Source organism: Pteronotus mesoamericanus, unplaced genomic scaffold (assembly GCF_021234165.1).
Source record: "Pteronotus mesoamericanus isolate MK-2021 breed Mesoamerican mustached bat unplaced genomic scaffold, CSHL_Meso_final contig_25, whole genome shotgun sequence".
NCBI classification, from domain to species: domain Eukaryota; kingdom Metazoa; phylum Chordata; class Mammalia; order Chiroptera; family Mormoopidae; genus Pteronotus; species Pteronotus mesoamericanus.
Genome location: NW_026555105.1, coordinates 23,532,353 through 23,550,443, shown reverse-complemented (window position 1 = coordinate 23,550,443; position 18,091 = coordinate 23,532,353). Strand labels below are relative to the sequence as shown.

The 18,091-nt window shown below is 57.7% G+C and overlaps 1 protein-coding gene across 1 annotated transcript; it reads right to left on the bottom strand.

Annotated features, from left to right (window-relative positions):
- Positions 1-142: 142 nt before the first annotated feature.
- On the bottom strand, positions 143-17,662 carry HSPA12B (heat shock protein family A (Hsp70) member 12B). The gene is made up of 13 exons (XM_054573978.1): positions 17,574-17,662; positions 12,836-12,895; positions 10,977-11,074; positions 9,826-9,950; positions 7,387-7,573; positions 6,922-7,026; positions 6,488-6,604; positions 4,363-4,537; positions 3,511-3,597; positions 2,973-3,077; positions 2,616-2,874; positions 2,038-2,141; positions 143-1,466 (listed from the first exon to the last, which is right to left on the bottom strand). The coding sequence occupies exons 2-13, from the start codon at positions 12,876-12,878 to the stop codon at positions 811-813; spliced, it is 2,061 nt and encodes a 686-aa protein (XP_054429953.1). The 5' UTR covers positions 12,879-12,895; positions 17,574-17,662; the 3' UTR covers positions 143-810.
- Between the last annotated feature and the right edge of the window lie 429 nt (positions 17,663-18,091).

Sequence of the window (18,091 nt, the reverse complement as noted above, 5' to 3'; positions counted from 1 at the left end):
TTGGGCAGATAGGGCTGTTGCATGTTGGGGGTGGGCATAATGGCACATTGAGTCGAATGGCAGAGTTGAGATCAGTCCTTAGTATTGTTCCCCCTTGTCGTCCTAGGGCGCCGCCCCCCCCCCGCCCCCGTTTTATGGCTGGGATAGGGTTCAAGTGGGTCATTCACAGGCAGCCTTGGGGTTTTCCCAGAATGAGTCATCTCTCCTGGAGCAGAGCCGGTCCCGGCATGCTACCCCTGCATTCCCTCATAAGTGCCTTCACCTTGTACCCTCCTTATTAGCATGCCACTGCCCTTTCTACAATTAACATTTGTACTTGGGTGGTCAGCACCATACCCTGGAAGGTCCTACTGCCTGCCCTTGTCCCTCGTGTCAGCTTCCAGTCATTTTTCTGCGGCCCAGGGCTGCTCTTCCCAGCTGCCTGTGTGGGCTGAGTCCCTCAGTCAGTGCACTCGGCCCTTCAGGCCCAGGCCCAGCAAACCTCCTTCCTCCTGCCGCCCCTCCTGTAGCAGCCTTGCTTTGGCTCTCCCTCCCAACTGCATCCACTCCCCACCCTCCACCCCCGCACCGAGTTCAGGCCAGGGTCCAGTCTTCTGGTACATTCTGCATTCAGAGTCACGTGTTCCCTGTGGGAGCGCAGATCAAGTCTCCTTGACCTCAGTCCTTGGCAGAGCCCTTCAGCCTTACAGTCAGCGGACCGGGGCCCACTCGCAAAGCCAGAGCTTCTGGATGCGATTTTACCCACCCCTCTGAGACCTCAGCTGCCCCGGCAGGAGGGCGGGGCCAGGCAGAGCCCACTTGGCACAGCCTTCAATTGGAAAGAAAGTCGATGGTGGCGCGCACCGAGCGGTTGGTGCTGACGTCGACGGCGGTAACTTTAATCTCGGTGTCCCCAAACTGCATGGCGGCACGTATCTCGCGGCGGCCCGGGGGCGTACCCGCGGGGCCACCGTCGGAGGGCGTGGGTTCGAGCTCGAGGCTGAGTGCCCCACACTTGCGCACGCCCGGGTCGGTGATGAAGCGTGCATCCTCGGCAGCGCAGCAGTACAGGTTGATGAGCACGCGCCGCTGGCCTGGGCGTGCGGGGCAGTAGCTGCGGCGCACCTCCTCGCCTAGGGCCACCGACTGCTCCGCCGCTACGAAGCGCTCAAAAACGTCGGTGCACCAGCGGCGGCCGTCGCGGACCAGCAGCTTGTCCGGAGGGTGGCGCCCGTCTACAAAGCGGTTGAGCACGCCCACGCCGTAGGTGAGAGGCGAGCGGCGCACTCTCACCACGCCTGGCGCCTGCCCGAACAGCACGGCGCCCTTGAGGATGGTGAGGCCCACGTCGTGCGGGACCACCACGCGCAGGCCGCGGGGGCCCAGCGCGGTCTGCACCGCGTGCTGCAACACAGCCGACTCGGCAAAGCCGCCCACCAGGAACAGCAACTTCACACCCTGCACCTCTGGCCGCGCCAGCAGCGCCTCTGCGGGATGGGGTGGGGAGGTGGGGTAAGAAGGAGGGTAGGGGAGGAGAGGGACGTGTGAGCTGCGGAGGGCGCTGGCACCTCGCCTCCACCTGCCTTGGCAATTAGAAACTGGCCATTTCAACTATAAAACGGTTGTTCAGTTTTGATGAAGGAAAACAGTGAGCGCTTTCACTAAAGGGCTCCCGGCCTCCCCAACAATACACCCCCTCCCCGCAGATGGAGGACCTGAGAGGAGGCTATGCCTACTGCTTGCAAGACATTGAGGTCACTCTCTAGATACCTCAGCTTATTTTATCCCCTGTGATAACAGTTTTGGGAACCCAATGCTATCACCCCATTTTATGAATTGGAAAACTGAGGCACCAGAGATCATTTAACTTGGCAAGACTACTCATCTCTCCTAGCTCTTAATCCCCAATGCACTGACTCCTCCAGGCGTCCTAGGTGATTGTGGGTCTCATTCCAGTGTATGGGTGTGTGGAGGTTCTCAGGCACTAATAGTGGCAGTGATTCTCATGTCTGGGGGTGTATGCGGGGGTAAACGGAGTACCCAAGCTCAGGTGCTCACCTATGTGCTGGATGATCCCGCTGACTGTGGGCTGAAAGAGCTCATTCATGGCCTCGCAAGACATCCTGAGCATCCCCTGGGAAGACCACTTCACGAAGTTCACGCTGCAGGTGAAAGCGGCACAGGCCCATGTGTCAGTGTCCTGGGTCCCACCGCGGCTCCAGGCCGATATGCCTGGGCACTGACTGCACGTTGTGTGTCATTCCAGCAGGGCTTTAGTCAGGGCCAGCTTCTGTTCCAGGCATACAGTTCCAGGAGGGGGCCTCCCCTTGCCTCCTGTCCTGGCATGGGTGTGTGTGTGTGTGTGTGTGCGCGCGCGCGTGTGTCTGCGCATGTGGCTGGAGGGCAGGGAGGAGATAGACGTTGGCCCTTTCCCGGGGTCCGTGATTCTCTGGCCCCAGTTGGGGCTGTGAATCCCAGCTGGGCTACTCATGCACCTCCTCCTGCCGCCGGGCTGGCCAGAGGTGTGCGAGAGGTGCTTCAGGCTGACTCCCACTGCCCCTTGCAGCCCGCACCCTCCCTCGCACCCTCCCTCGTCGGGGCGTTCCTCCTCCTCACACCCTGTCCCCGGGGCCCACCTGCTCCTGCGCAGGGCTGTCTCCACGTTGTGGCCTCGCTGCTTGCGGTAGAAGTCAATAAAGGAGAAGGGCAGTGAGATGTTGAGCGCCCCTGCACGGTGAGGGCCTGCTGTGCGTTTGCGGGCTTCGAAGGCGATGGTCAGATCCACCCAGGCTGCTGGCCGTTGCCTTTTGAAGGTGACGATGAAGTCCTCACCGAAGATACGACCCAGCAGCTGCTCAAAGGCCAGGTCCACGCCCACTGCGCCATAGGGACCACCTTAGGTGGAGCCGGAAGGTGAAGAGGAAGTCAGTGCAGACTCCGCGGCCAGGGGGCTTTGGTGGGCTGGGTGTCAAGGGCGCTGCCTGCCTACTCACCCGACGCCTTGTAGAGCTCCTTGAGGGTGCCATGGGGCTGCTCCAGCTGGTGCACGGTCAGGTCCACTGTGCCACCTCCGCAGTCTGCCACCACGTAGCGGTCTCCTGCAGCAGCGAGCATGGGCACACGCTCGCGGCCTGCCTTGCATCCTCAGCCCTGTGCCCCCTCCCTACCAGCCTCCAGCCCTGCCCCAGAGTCTTGCTTGGGGTGGCAATGTGGAGGTGTAAGAAGCTTCAGGTGCTTGAACCTAAGGCCACCAGGTAGGGGCACAAGATGTGTGTAGGGGAATGGTCCAGGGCTCTCAAATTCCTTCTGGAGAATTCCTTGGGGAGAAGCGTGAGTTAGGGGCATAGCTCTGAGTGGGGTAGGGGTGCACATCACTGCGAAGGGGCTGCCAGGTTAGGTATAGCAGATGGAGGAGGGAGGAGTGGGATTTCCAGGGGCTGGAGGCAACTTCGTGAATGTTCCCTTCCTGCTCTCAGTATATGGTGCCCCATAGGGCCCAAGGCATATCCCGCCATCTCCCCATCTCCGCACCTGCTTGCATCTCTGCCCACAGCTCTCCGACCCCCGACTCCACCAGGAACGTGCGGCTGTGACGGGACCTTCGCAGCTGCTCACGGGCTGGGGGTCGAAGGACAGCAGGACAGCAAGGTTAGGAGGAGGTGCCTCAGCTACCACACTCAATCCTCATCCTGCTGACAACACCCTCCATGAGCACCTGAAGCAGCTAGTGTTCCCGAAGCTCCGGCCCCACTCCTAAGTGGGAGAGGGCAGTGCTGACCCCAAGGGGTCTGGGGAAAGCCGATGAGGTAATCTCGTGCTCTGTAACCAACAGCTGAGGGGAAGTATTTCTGGCAGCAGGACCAGGGCTCAGGCTGTGGCAAAGTCAGGGTTAGGGTCTCGAGGAGCTGTGTGTGTGTGCGGGTAGGTCTTGGGGGATCCAGGGAGCTCAGGACTTGGAATCTCTCCCTGTCGTGGTAAACAAGGTTGACTATAGCTGCCTCAGTGCTTGGTCCTGGCAGCAGGAGCTTGGGGCTGATGTGAGGGGTGGGGAACAGCCGGTGTGCCAGAAGGGAAGGGGAGGCGTGAATGAGTGTTCAGGGGAAAGGTCCTGCAGACCTCCCCTTTGGCTCAGGGTGGGGGCCGACTTCCTCCTTTGCCCAGTACCCAAGCGTCCCACCAGACTTCCAGATTCAGGGCCAGGCTGAGTCCTACCCTCCTCAGACAGCGTTCTTTTAGGGCAAGGTGAAACCTCTGCCCTCGGATGGGGCTTTTCCAGGGTAGGGGGCCTCTTCTTCATGCTGCACATGACTGAGATTCTGGTCTCAGTGACCCTCTGATCCTTCAGGGCGACTGTCTCCAAGCCCAGCACTGGCGGTGGCTCACCTTGTCGGAAGCTGGAGTCGATGGAGCGGCGCTCGCCCAGGCGCCCGCTGCCTGGGGCCCGGCTGCTCAGGTCTAGGAGCTGGTGCAGACGCAGCTTGCGGCAGTAGACAGAGGCGGCCTCAGGCTCCAGGGCGATGAGTAGTTGCTCTGCATTCTCTCTCGACACCAGACCAGCCTGGGGATAGGTCGTGGGCAGGGCCAGGAGCGCCATGGGCTGTCACACCTAAGATGGCACCCGGGGCAGGCGACGGCCTGTGGGGCTCCCACCTCCTGCCCATCACACCCCACTCATGCTAGACCTCTCAGGCCCCTCATTCTGCACAAATCTGGAGCTGCCTCACACCCATCCTCTGATCAAGCTGGGCAGGGGCATGGCCGTGGCCAGGAATACCATGGGGTTACCCAGCAGGAAGAGACCCTAGACAGAGTGAAAACCTAGAGTGCCTGGGACCTGCCCCTCTGAGCTGCCCAAGGCGGCCTGGGCTGCAACAAGGTCCCCTTCACAGAAGAAGGGCTGGCTGGCCAGCAGGGCACTGGCCGAGGGGGTTAGTGGAGACTCTAGCACAGTGTGTGTATGTGTGTGGGGGTGAGTAATGGGCAGACCATCAATCAAAGGAGACGGGGGGCCCTTTGGCCCACTAAAATCCCCCTCCTCCACCAGGCTTGTGTCAGACAGTGGCCACAGGCCTCCTCACTCCCAGGAGCACTTTGTTCCTGGGGAATCTAACAGAGGAGGAAGGAAATCTAATGGTGAAATTCCAGGCACCACAAGACAGGTTAGCTGTGGGAGAAAAACACTTGGGAGCTGTTACTTCCTGCATCGGGATGGGGGAATCCCTGTGGAAAGTCCTTTATGGTTTTGTGGGATTCCCTGGATTCTGACGGGGCGGGGAGTGGGGATGGGTAGGTATTGACACTTCCTGCCCAGGACCAGCCCTTCCTGAGCTGGCAGCCGGGGAACAGTGTGGGAGGAAACAGGGTGGGTAAACTGGCAGGAGGAGGGGCACTATGGTTGGAGGGCTGTTTGTTCTGGCCGGGCACCGCCTTGCTTCCACTTTGGTCTTTGCAGGGGTATGTCCGCTAGGCTCAGGGTTAGCGCTTCCCAGGGACAAGTGGAGGCACCTGGGGCATGCCTGACTCATGGGTAAGTGTGTGTAGGTTGGTGGCCCTGGTATCTTCCAAGGGGTCTACAGGCAGGCCTGAGATCCCTTTTGTAAGTCCAAGGGTGTCCCCAAGGGCCGAGGGTCAGGACCAAGCAGTCAGTCTGCTCTGGAAGGCTGTATCCCCTTTTCTCCCCGTCTCTGCTGGAGAGGGGGTTCCTGAGCTGCACCCATCCTTTCTCCAGATCTTTGGTTATCTCTCATGGCAGGAAAACCAGCAAACGTTGGCCCAGATCACCTCTCTTCCTAGTCTCATAGTCCTATTTTCTGTGCTTAAGAACTTACAGTGGTTGGGGCCATGGTGGGGGTGGTGTTCCTGAAAATACTGATGCTGGCTCAAGCGGATGTCCTCCAAGCCTTGCCCAGCTACTGGGAGTATTGGCTGCTGTTGGCTCACAGCTGCCCTCTTCTCTGGAGAGCTGCCCTCAGCTGAATGGGGGCCACCTCACTTGCGGAGGATCCCTGCTTCCCCCCAGTAACTAGCGACACTCTGATATGGATGCACAAAAAACCGGCCCCCTTGCCGCACCACGGCCAACTTCGGGGTGCAGTTCTCCCTCCAGAGCTCTTCATGGGATCAGGCTGAGGCCAGGCTCCAGCTGAGACCACATCCCTACTCAGCTCCTTCTCCTGTCCTGCTTCTCACCCCATTTCTCCTGAGAGCCCCTCTTCAATAGACCAATGCACATGAATCCCCTTCTTGGGCTCTGCTTTCAGGAAACCTGACTTAAGACCCTGGCTAAGCTGGCCAGGGCTGTGCCTCTTGTCCCTCAGCCCTCTTCCTGCAGCCCGCCCCACCCCCCAGTGGCAACAACCCTCCAAAACGCCCAGTCAGGAATGTGGAGGTCTTCACACCACGAATCTGTGGGCCCCCGAGTGGTGGGGTGAATGAAGGTATGTGTGGGGCCATCCCTGGGGCCCTGTGCGGAGGAGCAGTGTCCACTGTGCTGCCTGCGTGTCCTCACCAGGTAGGCAGCCTCCCGCATGAACTGCTTGGCTGGCTGTTTCCAGATGGCGGGCACCGTCAACACCCAGCGCACAGTGTCCTTCTCTGGCAGCGATGGGCACTGCTCTCTCAGCTCCTGGAGCAGGAGGGGGCAGTGAGAAAACTAGCTGGCTTGGGTTGGTGGCGGGCGGGGGCGGGGGGGGCCGTGTCTTCAGCCCTCTATAGTCAAGCCTCAGGAAGGACTTCCCACTGGAGCTGGAAAAATCCTAACACTACTCCCTCCACCAACACCTGTATGCCTGGTAACAGGCTCTACAAGACAGGAGGGCAGGAGACTGGAGGAGGTGACCTCTGACAGTGGCTACCCATCAGATGGGCAAGGGATGGGCTAAGGGGAAAGGATGGACCTGGGGGTCCCTTGACGGGTGTGGGCAGTGACGGAGCCACGCGCACCTGAAGGGCATGCTCCTTGAAGAAGCGCAGGGCATGGGCGAACACCTCAAGGGCAGGCATTTTCTTTCCATTTACCGCCTCCAGCTGCGTCTTCAAGGTGAGATCCTGGCAGGGACACAGCAACTCTGCAGGAGGCTATAGTTCTGCCCCCATTTCCTGACGACCCCTCTCTTAAAATCACCCCATTTCCTGGTGCTTCCCCCATTGGGCCTCGTCCCATCTGGACTCTAATCTCACATTAGTTCTGTCCCCAGGCCCTCTTGAGCCCCGCCCCTCTTCTAACCCTAGCCTCGCCCCTCAGTCCCGCCTCCACCCTTTCTTCACTTCCAAGCTCCGCCCCCTTAAGCCACCACACCCCGCCTCTCCTCCCGCTTCGGCTTTGCCCACCCTCCCTTAAGCCTGCCCCTTCTCTTCCTGGCCCCACTTCCCAGTCTGGAGCTGGTCCTGAGCCAGAGTGTGACTCACAGTGGCGCTGTGGATCTTCATCTTGAACTTCTCGAAGTAGAGCCAGTCCCGTGCCTCCTCAGGGTCTAGATCGTGGTAGTAATCACGGGCAGTGTAGCCAAAGCTGTGAAAGGCACCCTCCGGGGTCAGCAGGAGGCAGGTGGGTGTCTTCTGGTGCGCCACACCTGGGTCCCCGCCTTCCCATTTCCTGCAGAGACACAGGGCTGTCAGCGGGGCCAGAAGCAACCCTTTCTTCTTGGGGTTGGACGATGGCTCTGGGACAAACCATGTGACCTTGGCAGGCCACTTAGCTTCTCCCAGTCTCAGTCTTCCCGCTTGTGAAATAGGAATAATAGTACCTGCCTCTCAGGGTTCTTGTGAAGATGTGGATGGTACTTGGCATCCAGTTAAACCTCCATGAATGATAATACTCTTATAGGATCCTCCCTATCCATGGGGCCACGGGATCCAGCCAACATTCTCAGTCCCCGCTTTCAAGAAGTATTTGGCCTCGTCTCCCTGCACTCCTCACGTGCAGCAGCAAGCCAGCACCCAACCATCCACTTGGGCCTGGCTTCCTGGTGTGTCCCTCCAGCCCCCTCGCGGAGGCCTCCTCACGGCCAGCGGGTTTGCCCTGCTCAAGGCCATCTTCCACAGCCAAGCTCCCTCAAGGCGTTCATGACGTTCCTATCTGACCCACCTCAGCAGCTACACCCCAGTTGATTGCACCGCTGCCAGATCCCCAAAAACCTGAATGAGATTTCAAACTCCCTGTACACAGGTGCATCCGGACCTCGACCCAGAACTCCCAGTTCTCTGGCCTGGAAAATCCTCCCTCCTTCTTCTGCCGTCCCTGATGCCCCGACCACCCCAGGCCAGCTCGCCACTGTGGCCCTTTGGGAAGGAGCTGGGGATCCAGGCAGAAGGATCAGTATGTGGAAAAGCTTCGTGGTGTGAAAGAACAGGAGAACTAGCTGCAGGTTAGCTCACTGTGCAGCAGGAGAAAATGCAGGAGTGTAAAGGTAGCTAAGGAAGAATATCAAATGCCGTATCAGAATTCTGTCTTGGCGGGGTTTAGGTCGGGGAGTGAAAAGGCATGACCATAACTGCCTTTAGAAAGGTCACTGGTCCCCATGTAGCAACAGGCTGGAGGGGAGGGAGGACAGAGAAGAAAAACTATCCAGGGGAGAGAGGATGGTGGCCATAGAGAGGAGTGGAGGGGTACTCCAGAGATATTAAGGGAGACAGAAATGATGGGACTTGGTGGCTGGTAGGGGGTGGGGAGAGCTTGGGAAGAGACCAGAATTCCCCCCAGTGATTTCCTATGATTGACACCTGCGCAGGACAGAGACAGTGTCCTTGGCTGCAGCACAGGACCCAGCTTGGCCTTGGCTGCTGTGTGCTAACTCCTAGAGGGCTCTGAGTGCTCAGGGCCTTTGTGGCTTCCTGTGGTGGTGGAGGGAGCAGAGAAAGGGGAATAACAGTCCAGGCTCACGAAGGTCACGTCCCTTTATCTTTGCGGCAATGACCTTTCTGTCTGTCTCTCCATCCACCCTTCCATCCAGTCCTGCAGGCCCTGGGGAAGCTCCCCGATCCCCCATTCCAGTCTGGGTTGGGAGCTCGGGGGGGGGGGGGGGGGGGGGGGGGGGTCTCCTATAGCTCCACCTATTGGCTGGTGCCCTGCTAACATACATTCAAAGGATCAGGGTCTGCAGGTCTGGAGGGAGCATTCAAAGAAATGTTTTGTATAAACAAAACTTGACATCAGAATAGATTTTTCAAACATCTCTTTCATAACAACTGTGTGACTTGTGTCAACCAGGCTAACCCTCTGATGCTTCACGTCCTTGTTTTCCATTTGAAACACTGGACCTAGGAATCTGCCCCATACAAATTCCAGCACAAGTTTTCAAGGAAGGGAACTCATTGCAGCACTTTTTGAAATAGTGAAAAGTTAGAGGACTCCCCAAAATGGTCAGCGGAAGAATGGATACATTGTGACACATTCATAGGATGAAATACTAGGCAACTCTAAAAGAAAGTGATAACTCTATGTATTGACGTGAATCGTCTACAAAAGTGTTGAAGGTTTAAAATAAGGCAAATTGTATGATAACCCACTTTTATTTTAAACAAACACATGTATATACACATATGTGTGTATGTGTTTGTACACAAGCCCAGATATCTGTATATTTTATTATATGTTTAGCTCAAGAAATTGTTTTAAAATTAAGATAGAGCCCAGCATTTCCTGCAGAGGGCAGAGGGCTGCCGCAGGAGAGGCTGAGGGCCCAGGCCTGGGGCCCGCCTCCAACCTTTGGCCCCAGAGGGGAGCCTAGAGTGGAAGGAGCTCTCAGGGTGCCCCATGTCTCCTCGCTGGCAGTACTTCTGGGACCAGGCCCATCCCAGGGTGTGAGGACGTCCCCCACCCCCATCTCCCAGCCCAGCGGCCCTTACCTCATCATGTGGATGGCCTCAGGGTCACTGGCAAAGCTGAAGGCATAGCCACTGGATGTGGTACCAAAGTCGATGGCCACCACCACAGAGAAGGAGGCCTGCTGGGGGGCTCGGGCCTCAGGCTTCTGCAAATGCAAGTTCTAGAGTCAAGGAGCAGCCCAAGGGCCAGGCTGACTGTCCACAGAAGCCCTGCCCTCCCCTGGCTATGATCCAGACCAGCCCTGGTTCACCCCCTCCCACCCGCCCGCCTGCCTGGGCTCCTCTCCCTTTCCAGGCTCCAGGCTGATCCCTGGAGATGTCAACTGTCTCTTAGGTAGCCTTGGGCAGCTTTTGGCTCAAGCCCCTGCTTTCCTGCTTCTGGTTCTCTGCCCACCTTCTGTCTGTACTGCCTTAGCCCCACCCCCCTCTCACACCGTGTCACAGCCTGGGCCCAGCTGGGAGCAATTATGCTCCTCCTGACAGCTTCATAGCACATGGGCCTGTATACATTTGACCCTCTTGCTCTTTGTGGCCACAGCGACACAACCAGGCTGTCGGTTTTGTGGCAGAGGAGAGAGGCCCTGTGCACGTGCCCAGAGTAGTCCCTGCCTTCTCCTAGGGGGTCCTAGGCCAGGCCTGGGCCCCCTGGGAACAAAGGGTCCCCAGGCTGGATAACGAGGGTGAGGCCATCTGGGGTGAGATGACCCAGGGAGCTTGGGGGAGGGTTATGTCCTGGATACTTCAAGTTAGAAATTTCCAAACTATATTTTTTAACAACATGCCTCCTCTTCCCCAGAGATAACTCATACTCAGGTGGGGCTGTAGTTGACAGGAGGGAGAGCAACTCTGGGAGGCCCAGTGCAGATCTTAGAAAAAATATGCTCAGAAATACAGCTGTCCCAGGAGGCTCACTGCAAAGGCCCCTGGGTGTCATCCTGGAGGGGGATGTTGGGGTGTTAGTATGTGGGGCTCACCTCAGTAGAATTGTTACCCCTATGGTCCAAGGTCACTTAATGTCACCTTTCGGCAGAGAGCATGGCTTGAGTGCGCCGGGGCAGGAGGCACGGAGGCCCCTGTCAGGGCTGCGTCAGATACCAGGCCTTGCTCTCTGGAGCAGCCACCCCCCACACCCCCCAGGCCACCCACCACCCAGATCCCCACTCCAGACTTACTGGAGACTGGGAGGGCGTGAGGGGGGCAATGCCACAGCTTTCCTGGGTCCTTGGGGAGCCGGGTGGGCTGGGAACTGGGGACCGCTCTGGGCTGGAGCCTGCAAAGAGAGGGCAAGTCACTCTGGCATAGTCAGGGTAGGGGGCTGGCGGCTGGGCCCCAGGCCTGGGAGGTTCTCCTATCAGCCCTTGCTGGGCCAAGGCAAGGGGTACCCTGCTGAGGAACGGGGACTGGGCGGGAGGGGAGGAGGGATGAGACTGAGGCAGGGACAGCGGAGGCAGGAGCAGGCTAGAGGCTTATCTTCAGTGAGAGGCGGCCATTCCTGGAGGATGACCCATGCCTCACTTGGGAACTGCTCATCTCCGCCAGCATCCCTCAGACACAGTGGGGGATGGAGAGACAGGGAAGCATTTCTTGGGTGGGGTTGGGGGAGACTGAGTTTGAAAATAGAAGGGCAGGAGAGACGGGGTGGGTGGAGGAACCAGAAAAGTTGAGAGAACGTCAAACCTCGCTGCTCATGGTTCTAATCAGAACCTGAGGAAGCAGCCCCCATCTCCGCACCCCCCAAGGGCCAAGGACAGGCCCAGCTGGCTGCCTGGTGAGAATCAACGTGGGGCAGCACCTCCCCCAGCCCAGCCCTATGCTGAGGGGTGTCCACAAAACCAGGAAGTGGATCCCAAGTCGTTCCCGCCCCCCCCCACACCTGGAGCCAGCGTCAGGGGGCACGGGCCCCACTGAGATCCTCTCACAGGCCCAGGCTGAGCTGAACCTTTGGTGGGAGGAAGCAGCACAGCCCTCAGAAGTCAGCTCAAAGCCTAGATTGGAGGCTCAGGCAGCTCAGGGGTCTGCCTGGCTGGACATCCCCCAGGTGTGGCTGGTGGCCTGTCACCACCGCAGTGGGCTTTGCTAAGGGCCCCTGAGAGGAGGACGGGGCTCCCCTGAGATGCACGTATGGGCATAAGGAGGCAGATGGGGTCTGGCATGAAGACCCAAGGCCAAAGCAAACTGGTCTGTCTGTCTTCAGGCTGAGCCAGGCTCGAGGCCTGTGCTCCCTCAGCGGCTGCCCTGGCATGTGGCCCTGACAGCTCCCAGTCCTTCCTGGCCTTGGGGCACCCTGAGAACATATGTGAGGGGTTGATAATGTGGGGGACTCTAGAAAGTGCCTGGACAGAGCTGGAGTCTCTCTTGGGGTGCTGGAGAGGGCAGGGACACCCTCAGGGCTCCCTTTTCTCGGGTGGCCAGCATGGGCTTAGGCCCTGCCACCAGCTCCAGCTTGAGGGGCCAAGTCGCTGTGTGGCTTGAGCCTGGGAAGGGAGGCAGGAAGGAAGGCCCAGCCCACCAGGTCTTTGTGAGTGGACTTCCTGAGGAGTGTCCCTCCTGCCTCCTGGCTTCCCACGCCTGCAGAGAGGCCACCGGCAGATGCACAGACACACAGAGAACTCTGTGCACGCAGTCCTACTTGTCAACATACACACTCTCACTCCAGGTCCTGGGCACAGTGATCAGCCCACGGACAGACAGACAGACACATGCACACACACACTCACACCAGGTCCTGTGCACACAGACCCTGCACAAAACCTGCATGTGCATACGATCCTTTGCACACAGAACTGCTCTGCACACGCACACTAATAGACATGCAGGGGGTCCCATAAACAGATACGTCCTGTGTGCATACATGTGTGAAGTACAGACAAATGCACACACACGCACATACACAGTCCTGTGTGCACCAACCCTCCCTGCACACACATACACTCAGGAACTTCTGGGAAAGGCACCCCGTATGGATCAGGGCGCGTCTCGGTGCTGGGGAGAGTGGGGTGGTGGGTGGGGGTGTAGGCGAGGGGGCTCTTACCGATGTATAGCCCCTGCAGGCCCAGCTCCGGGACAGCCAGCATCTTTGCAGGCCCTGGGGCTGTGAACAGGAACAGACATGCAGAATGGCATTTATTTGTTCCGTTGTTCCCTCATTGAATGTTTTATTTATTTACTTTTGGCTGGAGTCTTTTGAAGCAAATCCCATCCATCATGTTCTTTTCACCTATAAATTCTTCAGTATGTCTTTGCAACAGATACTCTAAAAAACGTTGCCAGAACACCCTTGTCATGTGTAACAAAATTAACAATAATTCCTTAATCTCATGTAATGACCAGTCCCACAGTCCCCACTTGTCTCAAAAAGGTCTTTTTTAACAGCTGCTTTGTTGAAATCAGGATGCTCCTAAATTTTTTCGGTGCCCACTCTGTGCCAAGTGATGGGGATATCGGAGACCCAGGGAGACCCTGTATCTGCCCCAGGGGCCGCCAGCCTTGAGAGGGGGACCGATTATAATCAGATAATCACCCAAGTGAATTTGAAATTACAAACGAGGCTGTCAAGGTCCCAGCTGGAAACGAGCGAGGCAGAAAGCGGAGCGTGGTAAGGCTGGAGAGAGTGGCTGCGCTGGCCTGACCCTGCAGGCAGGCCCGCCGGGCCCTATTTTAGATTTGCTTTTACATGAAGGGCAACAGCAAACCTTGAGAGGTTTGAGCTGGCACAGCGGAGGTGGGGGCATGACTAGATTTGCATTTTTTCAAGTCCCTCTCGCCGTTCGGGGAGTGTGGATTACAGAGGGCCTATATGGAAGCAGGGCTCCGGGTGACAGTGGTCATGGCTGTGTATCTTGAGACAGAAGTGGAGACATTGAAGCTAGAGGTTAAAACCAAGAGGGCTGAGGGAGGATGGCTGGATTGGATATGAGGGATTAGGGAGAAGCAGCTGCCAGGGGTGACACTGTCTGATTCCAACCAGGAAATGGGCGATGAGATGGAGAGCCCTGGAGGAGAGCAGCGGGAAGGGGGCAGCGTTCCGGGTGTAGTGTTCTGGATGCAGTTCCGATCCTCCCGAGGGTACATACACTACAGGCCAAGGAGCCAGAGGTATATGGCCGAGAGAGAGACGTGAGAGAGAGCAGAGTCGGGGAAGAGGACCTGCACATAAAGGCTGACTTGAGGAAGGTGGGTTGGCAGAGGAGACCAAGACGCCTGCTATGGTTTCATGACAATCTTGGTTGTTAGATGAGACTGGAAACCTGTCTGAATGGCCCAGGGCGGCATTCTGTGGAATGATGGAAATGAGGTGGGAGTCAGGTAAGCCTGGGAGAGGAGCGCACAAGGGTAAGAGAATGGAGCTGGCACATCCAGGAAGGTGGCTGAGATCAGGAGCTGATGTATGGGCAGTACCTGGGGAACATAAAGCTTGAGGGGAGCTGCCCAGCGTCCACTCTCCCTCTATGTATCCAGAGGCCTGATCAAGAAGTTTTGCTAATAAAACATTGACAGACACAGAGCTGGGCACTCTCACCCCCCCCCGCTACCCCCCCTCATGCATACACTTTGCTTACATACAGTTCACACAACTCAGCCCCGTCATTCACAGACATGTCCAGGATACTCCCACATGGCTAGGACCATGGATATTTATAGACACGCTTAAGCCTGCTATCATTGGGGGTGCACAATTGGATGTCCAAGAATCAGAATCAGGGGAAAGATAGGGGCTGATCATGGGTACTCACAGAGCAGCTGGGTGATGCTGAGAAAAGGGAAAGCAAATAGACAGGGTGGTACAGGCTTTGAGAGCCAGGGACAGGAGCCTAGTTCAGGGTGATGGAGTAGCGTATTGGAGCTGGTTCCCACCAACTGGCAAAAGCTGATTCTGTACATCTCTATCCAATTCCGCATTCGTTAACATCACATTGGTAGCTTGAAATCAGCCATGGTGGGAGGATTTACACCACAGAAATTGGCAAACACTACAAAGCAGGTTTTTCTTCCTTTTGCAGAGTCAGATGTAAAAATTTTACCAGCACACATTGGATCAGGGGACAAGGGAGAGGCAATGGTTTCGATTCTTGATAAAAAACTCACTGAGCATTTCTTTGTGCCAGGTTCTGAGCTAAGTGCTGGGGACACACTTTGTTCAATGAATGAATGAATGGATTTTCTGGACCAAGGCTATTGTAGCTGCGGCAGAAACAGTCTAGAGCTACCAGGAAAGAAGAGTCAGGAGTCGTCACTCTAAGTTGGATTCCACGTCTTAACTGGGTGCCTAAAATTTCCCCAGCTGTCTGAGGCTGGTCCAGTTACCCCCCATCTCTGGGTGTGTGATTCACTGAGTGCCCTCCATTGGGGTCTCAGAGTTGGCAAGGGCCCATTATGGCACCTGGCTGGAGTGTATCCTGTGTCTCTTGTGCCTCAGTGCCCTTCCTGCAAAATGGGTCACACAGGGGGCTTGTGAGGATCAAGTCCAGGTGAAAAAGGTGGTTGAGAAAAGGCAGGGAGCTAGAGAGATGTGAGTAATGTTCTTTCCTTTCATGATGTGGATTCTGAATTGTCAGAAGATTTTGGTGTTTGGTTTTTTTTTTTTTAAAGATTTTATTTATTTATTTTTAGAGAGGAGAGAGGGAGAGAAACATCAATGTGTGGTTGCCTCTGACATGCCTCCCACTGGGGACCCAGCCTGTGATCCAGGCATGTGCCCTGACTGGGAATCAAACTGGTGACCCTTTGGTTTGCAGGCCAGCACTCAATCCACTGAGCCACATCAGACAGGGTAGAAGATTTTGGTCTTATTGAGAGTTTTATTCTAGTCATTCAGCGTTCTTTAGGGAAGGAGGGAAAACCGGAGTCAATTGGTGTAAAAGAAGGAGGATGCTGCTGAATGAGAGGTGGAGGCAGAAGGGTCAGCAGCCCCATCTGTCTGCAGAACACCTCCCCAGCATGCACACACACCCAGAAACATTTAAGGAGGCCCAGCTCCCAAAAGCTGTGTCTGGGCAGAGTCTGTGGCTGGCAATGGGGTGAGGTAGACCCTGCCCCAGGGGCCTGCTAATTTCAGACTGGTGATGCTTAGGGTTTGAGAAAAATTGGGTGGGGCAGTTTGATTTACACAAAGTAACTTCATTTCCTGGCTACAAGCACAGGTCAAACCCTGGCCCCAGCCTGACCCCTCCCCTACTCACAGACATAGGTCCTTAACTCTGCCCATGCACTGACCCGTCCTTGCTCATGGACTGATGACCCCTACCCCTTGACCTCATATCAACCTCTGATCTTCAGCTTCACCATGACTCCTGGCACTGACTTCTACCTGATAAGCATGATCTATCAGTCACTGGGTGTGGCGGAGTAGGGGCTCAAAACTGGAGACTCCCATCCTAGAGTGTCCCCCAGAATCTCGAGGCCTAGGACTTCTTGCCTGATGGAGAGAATTCTCCAAGGATCTATTCCTGGGACGGGGGTGTCAAGGCTAAGTACTCTCTCTCCCCAGAACATTGGGGGCATGTGGTGTTGCTGGATTTCAGAGCTCCACACATACCTGTCTTCTGCCTGTGAGGACAAAGAGCCCACCCAGAACTTTACAGCTTCCCTCTCCTCCCTACAGATTTCCAGCCTCTCCCACCCCCTGTTCTCTGCTCAGCCTCCTGCCAGCCCTTGAATGGGACAGGAATCTGTCAGCAGGCAAAGAGAGGCCACAGGCATTTCTCTCAAGCCAGAGATTGGGCCAACCAGGGTCCAAGGGGCAGATCAGAAACCCCAAAGGCTGCTCCTGCTTGTCTCTGGAGAGTAGCCCTCAGGAGAGAGACCAGGGAGAGGCTGCCTCCTTCTGTGCTGGGGCAGGGGTGACAGGAATGGCCTCCTGAGGCCCCTCCCGTCCTCAACTTTCCTTTCCATACATCCTGCCCCACCCCCATGGGTCCTCATCATGGGAGCTGCCAGTTCACAAACAACCTCTGTCCCACAGAGCGCAGGCCCTAAAGCCCCTCCCACCCTCCCCCATCAGTGCCCCATCACCTCCCTCACCTTCTGGGGCTCCACAGCTGCCTTGCGCTCACAGGGAGTCCATATTTCAGAGCTCACTCCCTCCCAGTCTCTCTCCCCCGCGCACGCTTGCTTCACAGACAGGCTCCACGGTCGCGCTGGGAGCCCAGACCCCGGCCCACCTGGACCCGGAAACTAGCCTCACAGAGAGAAACCAGCGGTTCTGGTCAGGAGGCCAGTCCGCAGTCTGCAACTGCGGCGCCCTGGCCGCCGAGCTGCTCTAGAACTTCTGGGACCACAGGCCCTGGGACCCCCCCAATCCAAGATGTGTCCCGAGACACACACACACACACACACACACACACACACACACACACACACACCACCCCGCCCCGCCCAGGTATCACACACACACACACACACACACACACACACACACACACACCCCACCCCGCCCAGGTATCTACCTTAGGTTAGGGACCGTGCCCTCCACAATTTGGCCCTGGAGCTGACGCCAGCCCCACACCAGCCCCCACCCCCCATCCCACAGAACAGGAGCCTCTCCAGCCCCTCACTCTGCAGAGTGTGTGGGGGGTCCCAAAGTCTGGGTGGGAGCCCACATTCGCAGCCCCGCTCGAGAGAGGGGCTTGCATATCTGTCCCCAGCCCGGACCCCCAGGCTCGGGAAGTTTGTGGTGGGGTCTCAGCCAACAGCCCAGGACGGGATGGATGGGTAACCTCTGCGCCTTTCTCCCCTCTGGAAGCCCAGCAGCCTCTCGCCCGAGAACTCACCTCCGCCCTCCCGACAGCTCAGTCTCTGTCCTGCCGCCTCGATCGCGGCCACGCAGCCTGTGGCAGTGCCCTGGGCGGCGGCCGCTGCCCTCGACGTGCGCGGGGCCCCGCGCCGCCCACCCCGCCCGCCGCCCCCTCCCCCAGGCCGGATGGCCGCTCCGGCTCCGCTGCCGGGTGGGCCCCGCGCTCTCAGCCCAGATGTGCGAGGCCGGGGCGGGGCCTGCCTGCGCGGGGCCTCCGCGGAGGGGCCCAGCCTAGCCCGGCGTCCAGGGCCCCTCCCTGAGCCTCCCCTTCGCCTGGCGGCCGGCTCCGGAGCAGCCCGGGGGGTGGGGTCGCGGAGAAGGGTGAGGAGGGGAGGTGGAAGGAGAGGAGGAGAAATTCCATACCCCTCGTCGGCCTCCTGCCGCTCAGCTGCGGAGTGACTCCCGTGCCTGCCCCAACAGGCCCACCTCGGGGTCCTGCTTACGCCAGCCCCTGTGGGAGAGCCCCTATGCTGGGGAGGAAAAGCCCACCCCAGA